The 24612-nt window shown below is 41.5% G+C and overlaps 1 protein-coding gene across 1 annotated transcript in view; it reads right to left on the bottom strand.

Moving 5' to 3' along the window:
- The window catches only part of STPG2 (sperm tail PG-rich repeat containing 2), a 218030-nt gene extending 198903 nt beyond the window's left edge, over window positions 1-19127 (bottom strand). The window contains exons 1-4 of the mRNA XM_083571386.1: window positions 19004-19127; window positions 15295-15404; window positions 10772-10927; window positions 8407-8571 (exon numbers count right to left, since the gene is read on the bottom strand). Coding sequence (XP_083427512.1) covers window positions 8407-8571; window positions 10772-10927; window positions 15295-15404; window positions 19004-19109 — 537 coding nt within the window. The 5' untranslated portion in view covers window positions 19110-19127. The remainder of the gene's footprint in view (window positions 1-8406; window positions 8572-10771; window positions 10928-15294; window positions 15405-19003) is intronic.
- Window positions 19128-24612: the final 5485 nt, after the last annotated feature.

Genomic DNA, 24612 nt, shown 5'->3' with positions numbered 1-24612 from the left:
ACTGAAGGGTTTAACTTTGTTCCAGAGTCCTATGTCCATATTTAGTGTTTCTATATCAACTTGTCTGATAAAATTTGTTTAAATTGTGGGTAAAGTGAATGCATAAGTACCTGAACCCTTTTCTAGCTATTGGGATTTGTAATATTTTGGAGAAAGTTTCCTAAAGTTGCGGCATACTTGAGTAGTGTGCTCAACTGAAGTGAATTCAAATGTTGAAGAGACTGGGGCATTTTCTGTTATTTTTCTCTCTCCTATTTGTGTTCTTTTCACTGCATTTAAGAGTGGGGAGGGGGAAGTTTAATAGCAAGTCTATTCTGGATCGCAAGCAGCACACTAGGGACACAGTCGTATGAGTCATGTCTCCTGGATTCATCTCCCACCTCAGCCCCCACTCTCATAGCAACCTCACCAGTTTCAGTTGATCTCTGCCTTTCTTACGCTCTGTTGCACTCCTACATTGCCCCCCACAGGGAATCAACCAGATCCTCACATATCAATCCTTTTATGTTCCTATTAAAATAACCAATTAGTAAATCATCTAAGGAGGGTTTGCGGGGGGGGAGTTGCCAGTTTGGCCAAAGTTTTTTTGCAAAAAAAGTGAACAGACCACTATTTGGTGCATAAACAGACGTCAGTGTGCTAGTTTGCGTTCCAATAATAATGCCTTCAATAATGTCTTCCAGAGGAGCCATTACCGGTAATTCCTCCCAGATTTCCACAATCATGGTTTTTAAGGAGATGTGTTTTGCTTCAAACTCCTTCCCAAGTACGGCATCCAGGTTTTTTTCTTTTTCAGTTGCATTTTTTGCTGTTTTAGAAGGGATGGAGCCCATTTTGTCTCCTTCTCCACTTGTTTCTCTTTTGACACAAAGAACTGAGCTAGGCTTCCCTGTTTGGAGCAAAATTCTGCCGCAGACATCTCCTTGGACAGAAAGTGTAAGATGTTTTAATAAACGCTGCACTTATCAGGCAGACTGTAGCAAAATTTGTTCTGTTCTAAGCAGCCATTTTGGTTTCCATTTGGCCATGCACCCATTATACAGTTTCTACTATATGAATATGTACCTTTTTACTCTAGTCCTTGACACCTGAGATATGTGTTTTCAGGGCCCACCTTATTCTTGTGACAGTAACTTATTTTAACTGTTTTTAGTATTGAATTTTAAAAGTATATTCACCTGCTCTGGAACCTGACGGTTCTCTCTCCCTCTCTATATATAAACCAATCCAACTCTACCTCACCCATCTCTATACAATATTATCTTCAAATGGCACAAAACAGATCTACCTAGATGTAACACATACCTTGTTCATTAGAGTGTTTAATATTGGTATCCAGAGTGTTTAGTACTGGCTAATACTTTCCAGTATTGTTTGCTTCATAATGGAGCAGTAAGTCTCTATATCACATATTGCACTTAACGTTTTTTAATGAAATGAAGAAACACAAATGACTTCTCTGATAAGCCCACAAAGTGACACACTGAAATGCAGACTGAAATGTAGACATTAGTTCTATTTAGCTCCTGCCATTTTCATTCCCATATGCATACTTCTGCCATCTTTTCTCCTAAGATCCTCTGGAGCCCTAATTATGGGAAGAGTGTTTTATTATGCACTAGTTTTATTGGAAATATTAAACTTCTTAACACATGCCCTGTTCCATGAGTGTACATGAAACCACATAGTATCAAGGATTTAAAAGTCCATAAATATTTATAATTTGATTTTTGTTTGTTTGTTGGTGAATAATAATTTCCTAGCTTCACAAAAACTAATAATTAACCACAACAGCTGGATATCTGCAAACTAAGGATAGCTTTAAAAAATATTTTGCTTTTCTTGTTAGAGTTTCACATAATAGCAGGAGAATAATTGTTTCAATACAGAACTCTAATTCAATAGCTAAATGTTTGTAAGTGCCCATGAAGAAACTTTAAGGTCAATATATATTTGACATTTACAAAGAACACTTTAGTGAGTCAGCTCCAAAGGCAATTTTAACAACTACAGCCTATTCTTTTTCAAACTCAATAAGCATGAATAACATTATTTCCTTCTCCATATACAGCTTAAGCTCTGCATTAAAAATAATATAAATTGACTGCTACTTAACACACTAACCTGTACATTACTCAGGTAAAATACCCCATGCATAATGGAATTAAAAAACCTTTTAAGAACACAGGCAGACTGAAGAATAAATTGATGCACTCTTAACTCTAAATCACCACACTCTTTTTGCCAAGAAGTGTTGACAATACCAACTTCAAGGTCGCTGTCAACTTGCTATGTCATTAGCAAATAAAATATGGTTTAATTGAAGCAAACTCAGCAAGGAGGTGCATTATTTTAAGTGAACATTGCAATATAACTTGAAGAATTACTAATCGCCATTCCTGTTGACAATAAAAATGGATGGAGGTGCTTTGAAACTTTTTTTCTATGACTTTCCCGTAATTAAATATGGAAATAGATATCATGAAGAATTAAAAGTCCCAGAGTGCATTAATTCTGGCACTAATGGACTGTCTTTCAGTGCTGCAGCACACAGGTAGTTCCCAGCATGTTCTCGCCACTACCTAATCCATCAGTGTCAGCGCTCTTAGCCAGAAAGAGTAACGTGGAAAACACAGATTTGGGATTACATCCCACGCTGCCTTAAGTGGAAACAACTATTTGTCACATCTCAGAATGCTTGGGTAGGAACCTTGCTTAGTTATTAAATGTTTTGCATTTTGCAAAACAGCCGCTAGACACTTTGTGTAATCATCATCAAATCTCCGCACACAGACATTGTGCCTGAAAGAAATATGCTTTCCCAAAACAGGCATTGCACATTTCTGCTTTAATCAACATTTGCCACTATTTATAACAGCTGCAGGTTTCCAATGATCTTTCTATAAGTATACGCTGGTAGCTTTAATGTAAACCTCACTACTTTGGTGTCTTGTTTATCCTCCTCTTTTATTTCCTTTTGAAACAATTGTCCACCCGCTGAAATCAATTCTGTGCTCTAGAACACTTACGGGTTCTAGACTTTCTGTTGAGGGCTACATTCCCCTCAGAGGTAATTGTCAGGGGCTGAAAGCTGGCAGTGGGTGGGGCTGGAGCCAAAAGTTGGTAGTGTAGACCTTTTCTCTGCCAACTTCTTTCTCCCTTGTTGCTTGCCATCCCCATCACAGACCTCTCCTTCCCACCCAGAGAGCTGCCAGGAAAGAGAAAGTTAACTTTTGCTCTTGCCAGAGGGCTTCTTAAAGGGTCTTCTGGTCCTTGCTATTAGCGTATAAAGCCCTGAAGAACTTGAGTGAAGAATTTAAGGAGAACGTTGCTAAAAACACGAAGACCAACAGCAAGCAATTCTTCAGAAAAGGGCAACCAAAATGATCAAGCTGGACACCAACTTGAGCGGGTTTAGAAGAGAATTAGGCAAATTCATGGGCATAAAGACTATCAATAGCTACTAGCAATAGTTCTGCTCTCTGTGGTCAGAGGCAGTGAGCTTCTGAATATCACTTGCTGGAAACTGCAGGAATAGAGAGTTCTGAGATTGGGGGCTGTTTGTGGGTTTCTCACAGGAATCTGGTTGGCCACTGTAAGAACATGATGCTGGAATAGATGGGTCATGAGCCTCATCCAGCAGACTTTTCTTATGTCCTTATGGAAGAATGGAAGCGGTAAAAGAAATGAAACATTCCTCCCACTAGTCCTCCAATGAAAATTCTCCCCCGTCTTCTAAGCAGTCTAGAATTAAATCTGTATAATAATAATAATAATAATAATAATAATAATAATAATAATAATTTATTATTTATACCCCACCCATCTGGCTGGGTTTCCCCAGCCACTCTGGGCGGCTTCCAAAAAAAATTAAAATACTGTATTACATCAAACATTAAAAGCTTCCCTAAACAGGGCTGCCTTCAGATGTCTTCTAAAAGTCTGGTAGTTGTTGTTCTCTCTGACATCTGATGGGAGGGCATTACTGGTTCCCTGTAACTTGGCTTCTTGCAGTGAGGGAACCGCCTGAAGGCCCTCGGTGCTGGACCTCAGTGTCCAGGTAGAACGATGGGGGTGGAGACGCTCCTTCAGATATACTGAACTGAGGCCGTTTAGGGCTTTAAAGGTCAGCACCAACACTTTGAATTGTTCTCGGAAACGTACTGGGAGCCAATGTAGGTCTTTCAAGACCGGTGTTATATGGTCTCAGCGGCCGCTCCCAGTCACCAGTCTAGCTGCCGCGTTCTGGATTAGTTGTAGTTTCCAGGTCACCTTCAAAGGTAGCCCCACGTATGTTTTCTATCCAGGCTCCCTAATTAACTAGGATTTGAAATCAGGTTAAGAACCTATTTAATATCAGTGATGATGCAATGATTAACCATCGTCAAAGATGGATAAAATTTGTCCTGGAGTACTAAAGAGCTGGGGAAAAGAAATATATAAATCCACACTGGCTCACAAGCTCTTACTCATGATTACCAATGTTACAATTGTCCATTGACCACTAACTCCAATAAATTGTGTAAATTGCCTACCCCTGTTCTCTGTGACACACATCTTAGTCTGTAATCACACACTTATCTGGGAGTAAGACTCAATGGAAACAATGGCACTTACATCTGAGTACCGGAGTACCATTAGAACACAGGTGTCAAACACAAGGCCCGCGGGCCAAATCCGGCCCGCCAGACCTCATCATGTGGCCCGCCGGCCTTCACCTTTTATTCTCGCCTTTTTTTTTTTTTTTACACAAGAAAGTTCACATGGTGCGGCTCCCTACTCGCCTCCCCCCGTTGCTCTTAAGGACGTGGCTGCTGCTTCAAATGTCCCCGCGTCTCTCAACTTGCGTCTTCGTCGTCGGGGGCCGAAGTGAGGCGGGCAGCTGGCTTCTCTCTCCCGCTCACTGCTCAAAAAGAGCAAGCGGAAGGTCAGGTCTCTCCGCACCACGGAGGGGGAGTCTTTCTCCTCAGAAAAACTTTTTTATTCCAGCCTTGGATCTTCTCCGGGGATGCTGGATCCTGGCGTGCAAACTCGCCCTGCGGGAGGCGTCCTCTTCTCCTCCGCGCTGGATTTCACCAGCCCGGGGCTTCCCTTCCTCTTCATTTCGCCTCCCTCTCCATCTTTGCACAGCCAGCCTTTCCAGGACCGACGATGCCCGTGATCAAGTTGTTCTTTGGGAATATGGGGTGGCTGGTGGGGGGGGTGAGTGGGAGAGAGAGAGAGGCACGCACACACACTCCAAACACCCTTAAAATAAATGTAAAGTGGGGGCGGCGATGATGATGGCCATGATGGGAGGGGGCTGTGTTCCCTGGCACCCCCTCCGCTCCCCGCCCCCCACCGCCGCCTTCCTCCTCCTCTTGCAATTTCGCGGCAAGCCAAGCGAGGAAGGCGATCTGGCGCCTGGCTCTCTATCTCAGCTCCACAAGTTGGACTCCGCGCCCGCGCAGCGGCACTGGGCAGTTCTCCCCACCTTCCGGCACATGTCAGTCCCGCTGGCACATTCCTGGGAGGAGATCGGACGCAGCTCCTTGCAGCCCTTCCATCACTCGGTCACACAATTGGGCGGCTCGCTCTCCGCCCTGCCAGCAGCTCCACCTTGATCTCTCCCTCCTGTCTCGGGGAAGGAAAGGAAGAAGCCGGAGATCCAGTTGCAGGCAGCGCGCTCGCGCTCTTTCGCCTTTTGCGCTATGCAATGGCACCCCGAGATGGGGGGGGGCAGGGGAATTAGCCAAGGAAAATGAGAGTGCACAAGGCATGTTGATGCTTTCCTGTCAGAGCTCTCTCTCTCTCTCTCTCTCTCTCTCTCTCACACACACACACACACACACACACATTTTATTTACAGCCCCATGCCGTGTATGTTTACTCAGAAGCCAGCCTCACTTTCTTCGACAGGAGTTTCAAGTAAATGCACATAGGATTGCAGCAATCGTCTCATTAGGGCTCATTCTATGTGACAACTTTGTTTCCTAGTTCTGCTGGATCTCTCAGCGGCCTTTGATACAATCGACCATAACATCCTTCTAGACGGTCATTATTACAAAAAACAGTAATAATTGAATGCAGTGACAATAATTTATGATAATAAAGAGTGGACACATAGTCCTACAGATACAACCGGCCCTTTGAGGGTGACCAAACTGCTGATGCGGCCCCCGATGAATTTGAGTTTGACACCCCTGCATTAGAATATTATTTTCAGCATTTCAGTTTTATTGTTACAGTGTACTTCAGTCACAATGCTACTTTGTTTGCACAAGATAACAAAGATTGCTCATCTCCCCTCCTTGAAAAAAATAAAAGTTTCAAGGTTCCATGATTTGAGAGGTTCTCCTTTCTGGCTAGCCTTTTGAGTTTCTGATTTTGTTTTGGGTCATGCTGTTTAAATAGTTAAATAACTGGCTTATTGTTTTGTATATTGTGTTTTGTTGTTTAAGTATGCATCTGGAAATAGATCGTTGTTAACCAACTAGTAGATCATTTTTGACTAGATATCAAGATTTCAACTATTTAGCTAAATAAATATAATATCTGGAGCCAAATTATATTGTACATAATTCATAAACACAAAGAAATCATGGATGCATCTACTGAATCATGTATGACTTTTCCAATACAGAATTCTTAATCTTTCAAAAAGGTTAAAGATTTTATTTTTCATTCTCTTCATCTAACATAATAACTCAACTCGAGTAAAGTAAAATTCACTCCATGTTTTATGATGCCAAAGACAAGTAGTTCATTTTAGTGACTCTGCTGCCACCTAATGCACTGACTGAAAAAGCATATTATAAGCAACAAATGGAGAATTCCAAGCATTCTTGTAGTGATTCCATATTTTAGTCAATTGCAAACTCTAAATCATTGTTCTGTCACTAAAGATGAGGTGTGTTTAAAATTACAAGGATTGCTTGCATACCTCAGAACTTCCATACAGCTTCTAACAAGCAACATGTGTGCTTTCAACGAACATCAATTGTAGGTTTAGAAAATACACCCTGGGAACATATCTGAACAAAACACTATTCTAGAAATGTTATTCTATTCAATCTTATTGAAAGAAGAAATTGCTGCTTTATAATACAGTGAAGTATCTGCAAGCATTTTGTAAAATAACTATAATTAGCAACTGCAACATTATGGTTTTCCACATAGCATGTTGCTTTTTAGCTGAAAATAAGTAATTTACAACTAAACTTTAAGAAGACAATGGTTGCTTATTATGGTTTTAGAAATTTTGGTTAAATCCAAGCATGAATGATATGAAAAGCGAAGAAGAAGAAGAAGAAGAAGAAGAAGAAGAAGAAGAAGAAGAAGAAGAAGAAGGGCCTGTATTGTATCTATCCAGCCCAATATATTTTGACTGGAAGAGATTCTCCGGGCAGATGTGTACCTATGCTGACCATGGTGGAAAAAAATAGCTTTTTGTCGCCTTTAAAGCTATGCCAATGATTTCCTCCATGGCCATCAGGGTCAAGTCTGCTCTGCTCCTTCTCTCCATCAGTCCTATCTGCCTTCCTCCTCCCTCACTCCTTTTGCCTTTTGCCTCCTTCCTTCTTTTTTCCTCCTTTAGCTCTTGCCCCACTCTCTTCTTTGCCAACGATGACAACTGGGGAGGGGCGCCCTGCTATGACAGCCCACACCAGCAACCAGATTCCTCTGCCAAGGCACCCAGAGCAGCCTGCATGCCTCACCTGACCACCAGAGGAGTGAAGAGGGGAGCACACGGACAGGCAGACAGGCTCCTAACCACATGAACCCGAGTGGAGAGGCGTGATTTTTATGCTCCCCCAGGCCAGCACCCTTGTCTGCAGGATCTCAAGCATTTTGGGTATCCTGCTACCTGATTCTTCTTCAGCTGGAGATAGCAAGAACCAAAGTACGAAAATTCTGCATGCAAAGCATGTGTTTTACTGCTGTGCCACAGCTACAAAGACAGAGATATAAGCAGGGCTAAGAAGGCCAAAGAATCAGATAAAGTAGGGAGAGTCAGGAAATGAAACAAAAATAGGTAGCGGCAGAACAAAAAAATGAATTTTACGACCTGCCTATGAGAGGCGACAAAAAAGTTAATTTATACAGGGACACACCCTCTAAATCTAAAAACCAGTCACACTGATGCAGAGACACAGTAGGCTCCAGAGCCAGTTTCATCCCAAACCTAGAAGGCCCATAGTTCAACTTTACCTGATGTCAATGACCCTGAAATTATGGAGATACAAATCACACTTAACGAGCCTTGAGTTCCAGGTGATCCCAGCTGTCAGGTTCAGGTTCACTTGAGTTCACTGCCTCTAACACTGATGTTGACTCACAGCACCTGGCTGGTTCCTTTCTGTGTCTGGAGTGCTACTTGAGGTCCAAGTCATGACACCCATAATGCAAAATTTTATAACTACTTACACCTTTTGTCTGATAGTATGCTGGACCTAAAGTAGTGTCTCTTGAAGGAGGATTATGCTTTAAAAGAGTGCCATCAGCAGCCTCTTCATAACCAAATGATTGTCCTTGGGAAGGGATAGAGGGAGCCTCTGATTTCCGGAAGACTTTGATGCATTCTGCAAGTTTCTGTAGGAACAAATGCAATATACCTTGTCACAGATATAGTACATCCTTCTAACAGCTTAACACAATTAGAGTTGTCCAATTCATGTCCAGTGGAATTTACCTTAAAAAGGAGTATCCTTTCCACTTCTCAACAGACATGCTTAAGAAAATCTATGAGCTATTGACTCTGCACACTTGACTAAAGTAAGGCTGCTCCACTTTCTCATGGGGCAGTGTTGCAGGCTGGCCACGTGGCCTCCCCGTGCACGGTGGGGGCGTAGCTAAGCCCCTGCATCATCAGGGAGTCCCAGCCGCATCACGCCCCCCGGCCAGCCAATCCAGCTGGCTGGGGGCGTGGCTTAGCATATTTTAGGATCTACAAGTAAGTGAGTGCTCACTGAAAGGACAGCTCCTGAAGCTGAGGCTCCAATACTTTGGCCACCTCATGAGAAGAGAAGACTCCCTGGAAAAGCCCCTGGTGTTGGGAAACTTTGAGGGCACAAGGAGAAGGGGACGACAGCGGACGAGATGGTTGGACAGTGTTCTCGAAGCTACCAGCATGAGTTTGACCAAACTGCGGGAGGCAGTGGAAGACAGGAGTGCCTGGTGTGCTCTGGTCCATGGGATCACGAAGAGTCGGACACGACTAAACGACTAAACAACAACAACAACAAGTAAGCAAACAACAACAACAAAAAAAGAAGTGGGGCCTGCAACAAAAAGTTGTAATGGGGAGGGCTTCTGTTCAGGATACCAGACAAACTGCTCCCAGTGTTCCATTTTTCTCCAGGCCGTCAGAACTCAATACCCATTAAGCTACTCAATCTTCACCAGACTTGGCCTTTTTGGGGGGTGGAGGGCAGGGTGCCCCATGGTTTCTTTCTTAACTATTTTTGTACCCTGCCAGAACCTTCGCACTGCCTTCCCAAAGCCTAGTAAGCCCGTGATTGCAGCTGTGCGCAGGTAGGCGGGGGAGAATAAGCAAATGGAGAGCAGGGAACAGTGATTTTTTCCCCCACTGTCCAATTATTTATTTCCCACCCCCCCACCCCATGAAAACCTGCAATTGCACAAGTATAATATGCATAAGATGCAAGTTACCTGTACTTGCTTCGAGTGGGAGAAATGTTATATTTTTGATTACTTGGGCTGACTTCCAAGAGAAAACCAGAGAGAGTCCTGAAGTTAAACACACTGATGATACAGACACCAAACCCAAATACATAGTTAACAGATTTGGCACGGAACATGAATCTAAAGGGAATTCTTTACAAAATGACATGTTTCTTGTGTGCAGTAAGAGATTTACATGCTTTTAATTTAAATGAGATGTCATCCAGCCTGACATCTCCTGTATCTTGACATCAGCTGTGTAAAGAATAAAGAGACTTGAGCCCAAGAAAAGAAAACATATACAACACGAATGGCAAATTTTCTGCCTAGCTGAATTATGTTTGGCTGCATTGTGTGAAGGAACACTGTACGTATATTCTGAAAAAGCCTCCTATACAATCCTTGATATATACAGTACAGCTGTTGTGGCAAGGTTGCGGTACAGAAGGTTACTCGTCTTTCAGCAGGAATGGAGCAGAGTTCCAAATTCACCAACACCCTGAAATCTACTCAAAAATCACAGCTTCCACCAAAAATAGAAATATTTCAAAAGCAGACCCAAGACCAACTTCTTTCTGACAAATGAAGGGAGCCCTCTAAAGAAGGGGAGTGTAATAAACGCGCGTGCACATACATCTCACTGAATCAGAAACCTTTGGGTGCACACCCACACCCAAAGACCTTGGGTCCAAGGAGAGGAGTGCTTTTATAACCTTCCGCTTGCTGGATCAGAAGAAACAGAACAGAAATCATTCCAGGTTCCATAATATTCTCAGGAGTTTTGGCAAGAAAGAATAAAATCTTTCTGCTCTGCTCTGCCTCACTAGGAAAGAATCCTGCTGTTCTACCTAATCAATAAAGTAGCATCATGTGGATATTTGATGCCTGGCACTGAAGCACTGCAACCCACTGCAAGTAGCAGAGCTAGATATAAGGGCAATAGAAGGATACTACACAGGCTTTCAACTACAGCAGAAGAGACATCACTGTAAATTTCTCAGTGTACATGGGCATTTCTTCTTCTTCCCATGGGAAAAAAGTAATCAGTCCTGGCAGTTCATATGAACAACAAAATTACAATAGTATATCCCTTTTTATGCTGATGTACCTGTGCTGCAGAGATTTTTGATGGTTTCTTTATCCTATTGGTGTCTAGACCCATTGAAGGAGGCTGGCAATATGTTCCAGGACCAGGAGTATCGGCACGGATCTCTCGGAAACGTTTCTCTTTGTTTTGAGGACTCTTGCCCCCTTTAACGGTTTTCTAGAGGTTAAGCAAAATAGTCCATGAATGTGACAATCACCACTATGTATACAGCACCATATACTGTAAATGACATCAGGGCTGCCAAGAGGCAGGTACAGAGGCTACAGATGTACCAGGCCCACAGCCAGAAGGGCCCCAATACTGTACTCTACAAGGGGCCACCTTGCCAAAACCCAAAAAAAGTCAAAATATTCACTTGTCCAAAGTGTCACTGCCATAGCTGGTGGACTAGAACACTTGCAGACAAACAGGTTAGCAATGACTACGATAGAATATTGACTGTGTTCATCTTCAGGCCCAATTTAAATTGCTACTCTTACCTTTCAAAGCCCTACAGCCTGGGACCTAGGTACCTTAAGGACCATCTTCGTGCAAATGTGGCCTCCCACATACTCTGTTCAGCATCTGAGACCCAGCCCTGAGCGGCTGTTCCCACTGGGTGAATTCCACTTGTGATTCTGAGAGGCTTTCGGAGGTAGGTGGCTGGTGTTTTATACCTCACTTGTGTCAGAATATTGTACTGTTAAGTGATTTGCTGAGCAATTTTGGTTTATTATTCTGTGCTCAGGGTAGGGAGTTTTACTAACGCTGCTGGTTATTATTGTGACTGTCTATGTTGTGATATTGCTTTGAATTGATACTGGTTTCAACTGTGTGTTTCTTAGCTACTAAGAAACTTTTCAAACTTTTCAAATTCAAAGAGGATAGAAATATTTTAAAAAATTAAAAAGTGTTCTGCTTTTCAGGTAACTCAGAGCCCAGGGTAAATGCCATCCTAGTTTGCAACCTACTAGTGATTTTGAGCAGCCCAGTAAAAACTAATATTTGCACCTGGATTTCCATCTCACTTTTCTATACTTCCTTTAGATTGCCTCTCCCAGCCTGCCAAAAAACAAAAAAATGCAGACATCTCATCCTTTTAAAGTGGAAAGGGCAATCAAATTCAAATCTGCTTTGTGGGCACACTATAGAATGCTGAAAGTCATTTGCTTGCAAATATAAGTTAAAGTTAGTGAATAAAAACTGCTCCAGTGAACATGTTTGCTTTGAAAAGGTAACACGATTCAAAAACACATTTAGAATTAAAAACCCCTAAAGTAATTGTTTCTGTTTAAAAAATAATAATCAAAACCTAAGCATAACACTGATAGTAACCATGTTACTTTCTTTTTTCCACCAGAGAGAACAAGCTTAGCATATAACTAATGAACCAACAAATACCTATAGCATATAAAAACCAATCTTCTGTATGATAACTTACTTTAACCTTGTTTACAGGTTACTCTAGCAGCTTTGCTCACACATATTTCACAGATGTTGAACCAACATTTGGCATTCAAACTTTAAATAAAATGCACACAATAAACCAAACACCTTCCTGGTTGGCATCCATCTGTTTTGGGAGACAAAACACCTTCCTGCTTCCCTTTTTATCTTGCTTATTAAAATAATCATATGCTGCAAGGCTTGGTAGCTTGAAAGTTTGACTACAATATTGGGACATGTTGGTTGAATTAAAAGGATTACTAATCCTGAGACATTTGACACAACTACTGTGATTTATAAACATTCTAGTTTTGCCATTTGAACAGCCACCTCACAGAGGTGATTTAACTGGGATATTTAAGACTTTCATCTTAGAAAATATTGTTATATTTGATAAATACAAGCTTTGTTGCTTATAGCCATGGCAATCTGAAAAAAATATATAGGCAGTAAAACATCCAGGATATACAAAGCAAATATTACAACAATAACTCCAATACTCCTAAACAGAATAAAAACAAATAAAAACACTCATTCTTTATATTAAACCTCAAAATGTTCCTTATATTAAAAATACTGGATATCAAGTAAGATTAACAAAAGCACAAATCACACTGTGATCTTTAATATACTGAATTCATATTTTCTTTGCTTCCAAAGCAAATTCTGCTGCCCTAAGTGTAATATTTAGGTTATTGCCTATAAAAATAATATGTATCAATTCTAAAAGATGACAGGAAGGGACTGTGGAATATTAGCAAGAAATGTATGTCTAGCCCTTACCTTTTTGCACTGCAGTTTGTATAATGCCTAGATGAGAAAACTGACCGCTGCTCCCCTTGTATAGACTTGGAAATGAACTCCTTTTTTCCAAAGTAATTGGAAATAACTCAGTTCATTTTGTCACCCAATCTGAGGCTCTAAAAAGAAACCCATTTGTCTGCTAATGGGCTACTCTTTAGATCTGGGCACAAGAAAATGGGAGATGAAAAAGGCCACCCACTCTTACAATATATGCTTCCTGTGATGGGGGGTTTTATGCCCACCCACACCTGTTTTCTCAAAAGCAGTCCTGCAAAGCACACACATGCACACACGCAGGTGTTTCTCCATTTCTTTGCTACCGGGCTCTTTTAAATATCTGCTGCCCAAGGAAACTGAGGGTTGAGAGCCAAAGGATCACCTCCACAGGGGACTGTCTTACACCAAAGGTACCCTCTGATGCTTTCACAACCCACGTGAAGTTTAGCTGAGTGAGGGCAGATCTTCAAAGCAGCCCTCTACCAAAGCAACAAAGAAACAAAATGGCTCAAAGCCTAGAAATCTTCTCTAGCCTGGATTTCAATCTGTTCTGGAGAAGATTCAGGAGTGCCCAACATTCAGCTATCTGCTGAGTTGAGCATTATCAATCCCCCAATCATCTCAGAACATTTTAAATTCAATCAACAAAAAGATCTAAGAAAAATGTATTTTGAAGAACCAAATTACCTATTTCTATTGCATTCAGAATCACATCAGCTTCTTTTATCTTCTTTTGATATTTGCAGATAAAGACATCGAATTGAAAAAGTTTCATTTAGTTTGCCCATCTTTGCTAAAATATATCCCATATTCCAAAATCTGCATTCCATCACTTGTTCAAATGTGCATTCACTCTGCTTTTAAAGCTGCACTCTGTACTAGCAGAGCATATAAAGAATCTCAATCTAGCTCCCACACCTGCAAGAACCACGTGCAGTGAGCCACAAGAGGGGGAAAAGTAGAATAATTTGACAGGCATTTCATATCATGCAGAAAAATAAGAGTATAAAAGAAATGAATTTTAAAATCTCTACTAACCACCCAGCAGCAGTACATTCTGGGATACAATAATTCTTTGTACACATTTTTAATTTGGAAGAGAAAGAGGCTGAATACAATTCTCACTTGACACCATGGAGGTATAGAGTGGCAGATCCACCGCTACATCCCAAGTCCTGCTGGCTCGCTCCAGACAGGGTGGAGGGTGCAGGTGGCTCTCCCTACCATTTTGCTATGCTGGTACAGCCGAGGGGCCTGAAAACTGAGCCCCTTGGTAGATTCATGGGGCTTAGGATCCAGATCAGTCAAAGCTGCCAACATCCTGCCTCTGAAATGCTACAATTCAGGGCTTTCTGCTTGCTACCAATAATAGCAGCTTTCCACCCACTAGAACACAGCCTCACCAGTGGAGCTCCCCTTCGCCAGCAAAAGGGCACCTACATACCATATTGAGTCTCCCTCAACCAGCAACAGCAAGTGGGTCTGGACTGTGTTCCATGTCCAACTAAACTGTTGACTATATGAGAGATCCACTTAATAATAAATAAATAATAATAATTTTTCTTTATACCCCGCCCTTCCCGGTTCAGAAAACTGGGCTCAGGGCAGCTAACAACAAATTTAAAACACTTAATTGATACTACAAAACACAGCATAAAATACAGTATAAAACGTGAATAACAATAACATAAAAAATCAATTTAGGGGGGAAATCCATCCAATAAAGAATAGATGATCACCAGGGTTAGCTGGCTAAATTTGTCCTATTTTGGCCAACGAGGAGACCAGGGAAGAATTAGCTGTGGGATCCCAGAGCGGGTAATCTTCATAAAATGGGGACGGGGAGGGAGGGAAGGAAGGGGAATAAAAGATCAGGCTAAGTTCAAATTGAAAGCCAGGTGGAATAGTTCTGTCTTACAGGCCCTGCGGAAGAAGGTTAAATCCTGCAGGGCCCCTGTCTCATGGGACAGAGCATTCCACCAGGTTGGAGCCATCACTGAAAAGGCCCTGGCCCTGGGGGAGGATAGTTTGACTTCCTTAGGGCCTGGGACCTCTAAACTATGGTTATTCATGGACCTTAAGGTCCTCTGCGGGGCATACCAGGAGAGGCAGTCCAGTAAATACGAGGGCCCTAAGCCACAAAGGGCTTTAAAGGTCAAAACCAGCACCTTAAACTTGACCCAATACTCCACCGGGAGCCAGTGCAACTGGTAAAGCAGTGGGTGAATATACTTACTGCTTCTAGAACTGCAAACTTCACCTTTCGTAACAAGTTTATTCAACCAGTATAATTTTACCTGTGTTTTCTCGATCTCATAGGATCCTGGTCCTGGAACATCGCTCTCAGCATTCTGATAAATACTTCCATGGCCACGACTTGCGAAAGAAAGAAATGGAGCATAGCCAACTGGTGGGGGGGGGGAGGAAATTTGAATTTGTTAGAATTTGCTTCAGGTCATCATTCAGTGATGAAAAGTTGTTAGATCTCGTTTTTCAAAATATGTCAACGGATATGACAATGCAACTCCCTTTATTTACTGTGTGTACTTGTGTACACACAGTAATGTGTGTACAACTCCTGCTCAACCAATCATAGCTGTCAACTTTTCCCTTTTTTTTAAGGGAAATTCCCTTATTCAGAATAGGATTCCTTGCAAGAAAGGGAAAAGTTAACAGCTATGCAACCAATTGGGTTTTGACTTTGTTCTCAAACAGCAGCACTCCTCCCTCCCCAGCATGCCACATTTGAACTGAGAGACATTTTTAATAGCAGCATTTAATGTAGCAAAGGAAACTTTGGTTAAATAAGTATGTTCAAACGAGTTTTAAAATAACACAAGTAAATACCGCATCTGCCTAGACTTTCAACAGGGCTGACCAGAAATAAAATCTTTCATTTCCATTAGGCTCTCTAAACTGTATACTTGCAATATAAACATCAGCATTATTTGCTAAATCTAGAATTAGATTTGTTGGGGCCTTCTGAACTAAGGTGAAAAGTTAGCATGTTCTGCTGCATATGACAACACCAATGAAGAAGAAAATGCACTCGGCTTACATGAAAGTTATTGTGTGCATGATAGGACCTTTATCCTGCACTTTCATTATGAAAAACTATTGATGACTTCCCCTCACACATTTTCTGAATTAATAGCTAAAAAGAATGGGTAAGAGTTGGAACAGTATTATTCTGATTAATGCCATGGTTGGTATCCAATTCATGTAATCATGTTAGAATTTAAATAAATAAATTAAAAAATAAATAAAATAAAATATGATAAAATATATGAGGAGTTGGATATACTTCCATTTATGTGCCACTGGGATAAAGTGTGTTTAAAAGCCTGCCGTTATACGCTGGTTCAAAAAAAATACAATTGTCACAAATGGGTAAATGGTAACTGTGGCAAGCATTGAGGAATCAAGCCCTTAACCATTATCTCTCACTGAGAATGCATCAAGTACATAAACCTTTCTCATCCTAAATAATGAAGCCAGAAAACCTGGGTTGGAAAAACAAGTGCTAAGAAGACACTGCTTTTAAATTGGACTGCTAAGATCCAATGCCCAGTTGCCTGCCAAGCACACAAGTTGTCTTTCAAATGAGAGTTTCTTTTCTGCTCATGTAACCATGCACAATATGCCTGAAGCACTTTTATTTATAATGTACCAAACCAACAGTACTGTAATAAACTGCAGCTGTTGAGTTTTCTTTTCTTTTCTTTTCTTTTCTTTTCTTAGTATGGACTACATCATTGCTCTCCTCTATAGAGTTGGGAGTTGTACAAGTGCAGAGTTCTTACATTCCAATAATAACAGCAGAGAAACTGGATTTTCATATACCTTATTTAAACACCATCGGCATCTGAGCGGTTTGAATAGAATTCTTGTGGATAAAACTTTTTCATATCCTCATGCTGCTAGACTGAGTAAATTGCATTAGGACAACCTGAGAAGCTGTGGCTCAAATGATATTTGAGGCTTTGCTGTATTTGTCCCTGTTATTGCATATATTGTTTTGTCTTGCAGTTGTTCCTCAAAACCTCTTTTGAACCTGAGGCACATAATAGGGTTGCCATATTTTTTTAGGAAGACCCCAAAATTGTTGAGCATTTTTAAAACAAGTGCAATTTTTCAATTGACTTGCCTAAGATGCAGGACAAAGCATTACATTTCTGAAATTCCCCCCTGGACATCATTTCTGCCTTTTAAGTTCCTCTTAAAAGCTTGAGTGATCCCTATTGTGGACATTTATCCCCCACTTCCCATTTTAGAACATTTGTTCACCAGAGCAGGGTGCCAGGAATAATTTCTGTACAAGTGTCATACCTTTTAAACTAGGAAAGAATGCCAAATGCCACGTTGTAAAAAACAGAGAATAACTTTGGTCCCATGCACACTGCTATACATTTAAAGCTCATTTTTACCACCTTAGCTGTCATGACTGTCCCCCAGAGAATCAGGAAACTGCCATTATTCACCCCTAACAGAGCTATAACTCCCAGCAGCCTTAAGAAACTACAATTCCCAGGATTCTTTTGAAAAGTCATGACTGTTAAAGCAGTATAAATCTGCTTTAAACGTATGGTGCGGGTGTGACCTTTGATTTAACTCAAGTGTTTAACTTCTAAATAAACGCCACTTCTGAAAAGTCTAAAACATTCTGGAATCCCCTAAGTGGAAGTAAATGATGATACGGAATGTGGGGAATGCCTGTCTATATTATTATTATTGTTATTGTTATTATTTAAATCTCCTGTTTATTTGCGGAAAATTTTCAGAACGCAAAACAGGATATTTGCTTTAGAAACGCAACAAAATCGTGTGCATCATGTATAGATGGTATACGACACCAGTGAAGTTAGGGAAAATGTACAAAACTAGCTCAAACATGTGTTGGAAGTGGAAGGAAAAGGAGGGGACATTTTATCATATGTGGTGGGATTGAAATGAAATTTTAAAAATTTGGGAAATGATACACAATGAATTGAAGAAAATATTCCATCTAACATTTGTTAAGAAACCTGAAGCATTTCTGTTAGGGACTGTAGGAAAAGACCTGCCAAGGAAGTTGAAAAACATCTTCATGTATGCAACAACGGCAGCGAGAGTCTTAATAGCACAAGGATGGAAGAATGAAGAAACCCCGACTAAAGAATTATGGCAAAAGAAACTGATGGACTATGCAGAATTGGCAAATTTGACACATAAACTATGGGACAAGGATAACTGTGAATGGAAACCTTTTAGAAAGTATTTAAAGAAGCAACAAAGTGAACTGGACTCCTTGGCAGGTTTTGAATAAACACTCACAAACTTTTTATTGATAATAATCAGTTAGATAAATTAAGGAGTTATACAATTTTGTAACATGCAGAGAATAGCATTTACAGAGAAACCAGAGATGGGAACTGAGGGAAGTCGGGGGGGGGGTTGTTTTATGGGGGAGGGGAAATGGGGGGGAATTAAAGATATGTTGTAAGATAATATGTTCTGTTTAAATTCCTAATAAAAAATATTTTTTAAAAAAAAGATCGTGTGCATCGATTGCTCAATTAAGTGCAGGAGAGCAATTAATGAAATACAGGTGGCGATTATAAAAAAATATAACTGAAAAAGGCTGCAGTCTTCCTTGAGAAATATGCTCCACCCAATTCAGAGTGCAGCCTTACTGAGACCCACTGGGCTCAATAACAGGATTTATTTCCAAGGAGAAAAGTTCTGGGTCGGGCTGAGTAAGCCTGCCCTCCCAAACTCCCACCCCCACACATAAACCCACCCCTCCACCCCAGTTTATCCTTTTGGTAAACCGCTTTGACGTGGCTGGCTGCTGTTGCAACCAAACGGCGTATAAATCTCAAGAAACAAATATGAATGAATGAATGAACCAGCTTCGCGCTCCAGCTCCAATGGTAAACAAGCCAAGTTTGGCCTGAGGGAAGCCCAGAGCCGAGCGGGCCTTGGCCTCCAGCCCGCCCGTGCTTCTCCCCTCCCCGCTCGCCTCACCTTGGAGCCGTTTGGTGTCCGGAGGCAACTCGTAGCAGCCCGGCCCCAGGTGGGACGCGGTGCCGCCGACGCTCAAGGTCAAGGCGCGGGGAGCGCGGTCGTACATGCTGCTCGGCGGCCTCCACCACGCGCTCCCGTCGCCATGGCGACCTCAGGCCTAACGCTCCGCCCGGGCCTGCCTTGGCAGGAAAGCCCGGGGCGGCGGCCTCGCCCCTTTCCATCCAACTCCTGCCGTTGCAAAGCCCGCTTCAGAGGCTTCGCGGACTCCCTCCCGTCACAAAGGGCTGCTTTAACGAAAATATCGCATTTCAAGGCTGTAAAAAGAAGCTTTCGTTTATATCCAGCCTTTCCTCAGCCCCCAAATACCCCTGAGTTTGAAGTAACCAGAAGAAAGGGTGGGGGTTCGGTTGTGTTTTATTTTCCTTGTCTTCATAATAATTACATTTTAAGATTGCTTCATAGCCAAATCCTCCATAGCTTTTTGTAACTTTATTGCAAAACAATTTACATATAACAACACAGACAAACAAAAACAATGACCTCAATGACAACTAAACATTAACTAACAACACATCGTCTAACATCACACATGCTTTTGACTTCCAATTCACCTCATGGTGCTTTCTACATATTCTTAACCTTTACGCATTTCCTGTTATATCTGTTACATATCCAGAAAAGTTTCTACATTTTTAGTTTTCCTTAATATCAAGATTCAATCTAGACCTGGAGATTTGCATTCTCACAATACTGTATTGTTTTAAATATTCTTTAAATATTATCCATTCTCTACACACTTTCTGGTTTGAGTTTACTCTTATTCTCCCAGTCATTTTCGCAAGTTCCAAGTAATCTGTCTGCTTCACCTGCCAGTCAAGCTTTGTAAGAATTGAGTCACATTTCCAGTTTTTTGCTACTAAAATTCCAGCCGCCGTAGTTGCATACATAAAGATCCTCCATAGTTTTTAGGTACTTTTAGGTGAACATGCATTAGGCTGCAGGCACCCTATATAACTAGGGTTGCACTTTGATTCTTCCTCTATAATGGTTTGTGTGTCTTTAGTAGATGCGCAATAGGCAGAAATTCAGCAGGTGGAACACTTTTTATTATATTTTCCCCTCTTGTGCTCCTTTTCCATAGGGTGCGTTAAGGGACTGGTAAGCTGGGGGGTTGTGTAGGTGAAATATGGGACTCACGTCACTTGCCACACCTGCTCCATTGCTCACAGTAAGAGGCAAAGTTTGGGGTGAAGGAAGCACTGCTGCGTGCACCTGCTTCTTATGGATCAATCCAAACAATCAAGTCAAAAGTATGTCACAAAAAGAGAAAATGTGCACTGGTCACAGAGCAAAGGTTCGAGATTACTCATACAAGTTAGCCAAGTTACATTGTAAGGTGACCAAGAAGCAAAAAATAAAAATTTGCAGTGGGGTGGGGGCATATACTTCTCAATCATTCTTTATAAAGAAACTCTTTCTACGGTCACCCCACTTAACTATTGTAGCCTGCATGTATGCATGCACACACACATGCATAAAAATTTATTTGTATATATTTATGCAAAATAAAAAAATGAACTATTTCTTACAGTTTATTCATTTAAAATGCTTACGCTTTTTTCTATAGCCCACTCAAAGCAGCTCACAAAAAATTGCATGGTGCAAACCATATTCAAAATGATTTCCAATATAATCAGAAATAGCATGGTCTATATATGTGGTTAATTCTTGCAATTCTTGGTCTTCCCTGTCATCACCAGGTAGGAAGTCAACTCTGAGGACATCTGAGGCCAGGGAAGTTGTTGTTAAGATGTACCTTCCTCATCCCATGATGGAGGCAAGTCATTGGCAGTTGCCAGGCAACTGTTCCGATGAAGGCCCTCTGAGTATCTGTTGCATATTTCATCCTAATCTTTGTATAGTGGATAAAGCATTAAATGATGGAGTGCAACATTCTGGAGGGAATAGTGGAGTTATATATACAGTAAAATTGAATTCTACCTCTGCAGAGTTTTTACATTTGCCTCTTGGGGTGGGGAGGGTTACCACCCACCCACACTTATTACGGAGTAATATTTGCAGAATATAACATCTAGGGACTACCTGATCTCAGATGAACCACCACAGGAAATGTGCTTTCTGGTCGCTAGGGAAAAGGAAGGGCAAGCTATAAGTATTCCAATGATTAGAAAATAAGACAGAAGCAGAAAAGGGCACTAGATGGGAAGGGAAATCATCAGCACTTTGGGATTCTAGGGATTCCTATTTCCTGGTGTCCAAACAATTCACTTAACTATCACAGCTCTGACTTCGTACATTAGCACAAAACACTGACAGGCAGGAAGGAGTAGGCAAACTGGCTCATTTCACAGAAATCACTTGGAGGGGTACCTGCACATTTTGTTTTATGTTTGCTTCATTTTTTTTTTCTGGGAGGGCTAGAGATTTGCTTTAAAAGAAGAAGAAAAAGGCTGCTCATTGGAACCAAGGTCTTTGCAGGTGACATTTCAATTCCTGCACTACAGTATGCTGGTATCACAATGGTAGTTAAGCTGCAATAATCAAAATGCAATCATCTCCATAAATGCAAAAGGGAAGATTTTGTAATCTTAAAAAACCACTCATTCCTCTAATATAGTTTCTAATAAAATGAGAAAATAAAGTAGCTCACTTCAGTACTCCAAACAAAGCACTAGGTGGCACCTATTCCCATCATTTTCAGTCAATACTCGGCGCAATTAAACTCCTCCTGTTTCTTTACAGTAATCTACCAGTGCACGTAAGATGCAGATTAATATCTAAAGCCATCAGTTCAATTGCTTTTAAGTGAGACTGACTTAGAAAGATAGTATAGTGGCAGAGGGGGGTCCTTAAATCATTGCACGTCGTAGCAAAAATGGCTGCTAGCATGCAGGAATTAAATGAAGCTTGAGCCTGTTTTTAATTAAATCATGAACACTTTTAAGTTCTGTGACTTTAATTCATGTTATGGATTTGTTTACCAGCCATCCAGACCTAAATTAGTACTAATATAACTAATGCATTTAAACAGAAATCTTGGTTTTCCTTAATTATCCTTGTGCCAACATTTCTAATTAAATAGCATCTTTCGCAACATTTTCCTGCTGAGCACGATTTTCAAACTTTGTCACAATGAACCATTTCAAGGGTAATAATGATCCAGATGGGTAACACAGCAGTGTCGATTATTGTCTTCAGGGCAAGTAGATCAAAGGAAAATATAATAGGAAGAAGACTGGGGAATCAGATGTTTGGAGTATTGATGGTTTACTCAGCACACCCTGATGAGGGATTTCACACAGGAAACAATTTGTGAGGCCCCAACAGTGTATTCCTGGGGAACCAGAGAGGGAGAAATCAAGCATATTATGCAGCTCCTTTCATACCTCCACTTCACCCCCCTTGATTCCTCCTTCCTCCTCGTCCTCAACTACCCCTTGCACCACCCCCATTTCCATGCCTCCCTTTCTCCTATTCTGTAGCCCCTTTTGCACACATACACACACACATATTCACCACTACTCCATTTTTCCTCCCTCCTCTCTCATTTTTTAAACTCTTTGCAGAGAGACCACCCCATTTCCATGCTCCAACCTCTCTCCTGTTTTGCAGCCCTCCTACTTCAGCATATCTCTGTGGCTGTATCTATTAAGATGACTAGCATCTTAAGAAGACACTTGTTAATTAACTTGTTTAATTAGGGAAGGTTAAGTGATGGATGCTGTACATATGAGTGATTGCTTGTTAAAACACCCGTTCTAAATTGTTGCATTGAATCTGGAACTTCATGTGGAAGAGAACACCTGGTGCTAGGAGTTAAATAACCTTTATATTTCACACATGGGACAGAAGAAAAATGGAAGAGGAAGAGGTTCGATTAAAGCAGGGATGGAGGGCTTCTTTCTTACAGGCTTGTTTTTGTGAGCAGGCAACTGGGTGGATGGAATTTCCCAAGACTGCCATCAGCTGTGTCCCATTCAGAAGTAGACAGCATTCTCCAGACCCAGTTCCAGGCTGAAGCAGATTAACAACTGTCAGCATGCTGTGCTTCACAGAGCTACCATCATCTGTTGGTAGCCCCGTGAACTATAGTGTGACAGTGCAGATATAATATAGATCAGTGTTTCCTAAACTTGGATGTTCTGCTGGTCTACAACTCCCATCATCCCTAACTAGCAGGACCAGTGGTCAGGGATGATGGAAATTGTAGTCCAAAAACAGCTAGAGGCCAAAGTTTGGGGAAAACTGAAATAAACCTTTTACCTATGTATTATTTTTTATTGCGACAGGGTTAATAATATGTAAAAACTGCTGATTCAGTTGTTATAACTCATTATTGTTATTTAGGTTTCTTAACCACCATCCAACACAAGGTCCCAAGTGCAGGCCACAGCAGTACAAAAACACAATATTAAATGCATTGAAAGTATGGACAATCAAAATAATAAGGTGGTCTCCAAAAACACGCATATCTGATGCCAAAGGCCCGTGTAAAAATCTTCTGTTCCTTATCCCCAGGCTGTAATAAGAGAAGACCTAAGCAGGTCCAGAAGCCAGGGGTTCCAGTACTCCCAGTACTCTGGATTTTTTGGAGACTAGACCCAGGGGGAAAGTGCTGTCTACACCGCAGTTCTCTGAATCCCCAGAAATAGTCTGTTAGATTAGACCATGGGTGAAGAATTAGATCCAGTTCAGATGTTGTGTTGTTGTTTAGTCGTTTAGTCGTATCCGACTCTTCGTGACCGCATGAACGAGAGCACACCAGGCACTCCTGTCTTCCACTGCCTCCCGCAGTTTGGTCAAACTCATGCTGGTAGCTTCGAGAACACTATCCAACCATCTCATCCTCTGTCGTCCCTTTCTCCTTGTGCCCTCCATCTTTCCCAACATCAGGGGCTTTTCCAGGGAGTCTTCTTTTCTCATGAGGTGGCCAAAGTATTGGAGTCTCAGCTTCAGGATCTGTCCTTCCAGTGAGCACTCAGGGCTGATTTCCTTAAGAATGGATAGGTTGATCTTCTTGCAGTCCATGGGACTCTCAAGAGTCTCCTCCAGCACCATAATTCAAAAGCATCAATTCTTCGGTGATCAGCCTTCTTGATACCACATCCCAATGTGGTGCATGCTCCACAACTTTTTGAGAGATGGGCAGGGCTGTGTTGAAACTACACTTCTGATCCTTCCTTTCTATCTCCAGGTTTAATAAAAAAAACCAGGACTGCACAAGATTCTTCCATGGCGTCCAAAGAAGAACCTTGCACTGCTTTCTCTGCTGAAAGCGGGGCTTGCATTCAGTGCTGAAGTCAGTGCCAAACGGAAGCCCTACTTGTAGCAGAACGGTCGAGAATGCCCTGTAATAGCACCGATGGGGCTGCACGTAGGATAGAGCTTTCCTACCTGTGAAGTATACAATTCTGGGATAGACAGCCTGACTGGATATGAAACTGCTTTCTATGTCAATCACTTTAAAAGTAAGTACAAACACCTTAAATCCAACCCAGAAAAAAATTAGGGTAGGGAAACATCAGAATTCTTATAGAGCTAGAGTTATGTAAGGTACGTGGGTGGTGCTGTGGGTTAAACCACTGAGC

This window comes from Podarcis filfolensis, assembly GCF_964270895.1.
Source record: "Podarcis filfolensis genome assembly, chromosome: 9".
Lineage (NCBI taxonomy): Eukaryota > Metazoa > Chordata > Lepidosauria > Squamata > Lacertidae > Podarcis > Podarcis filfolensis.
The sequence above is the reverse complement of the archived record's forward strand: the minus strand, read 5'-3'. Positions and strand labels throughout refer to the sequence as shown.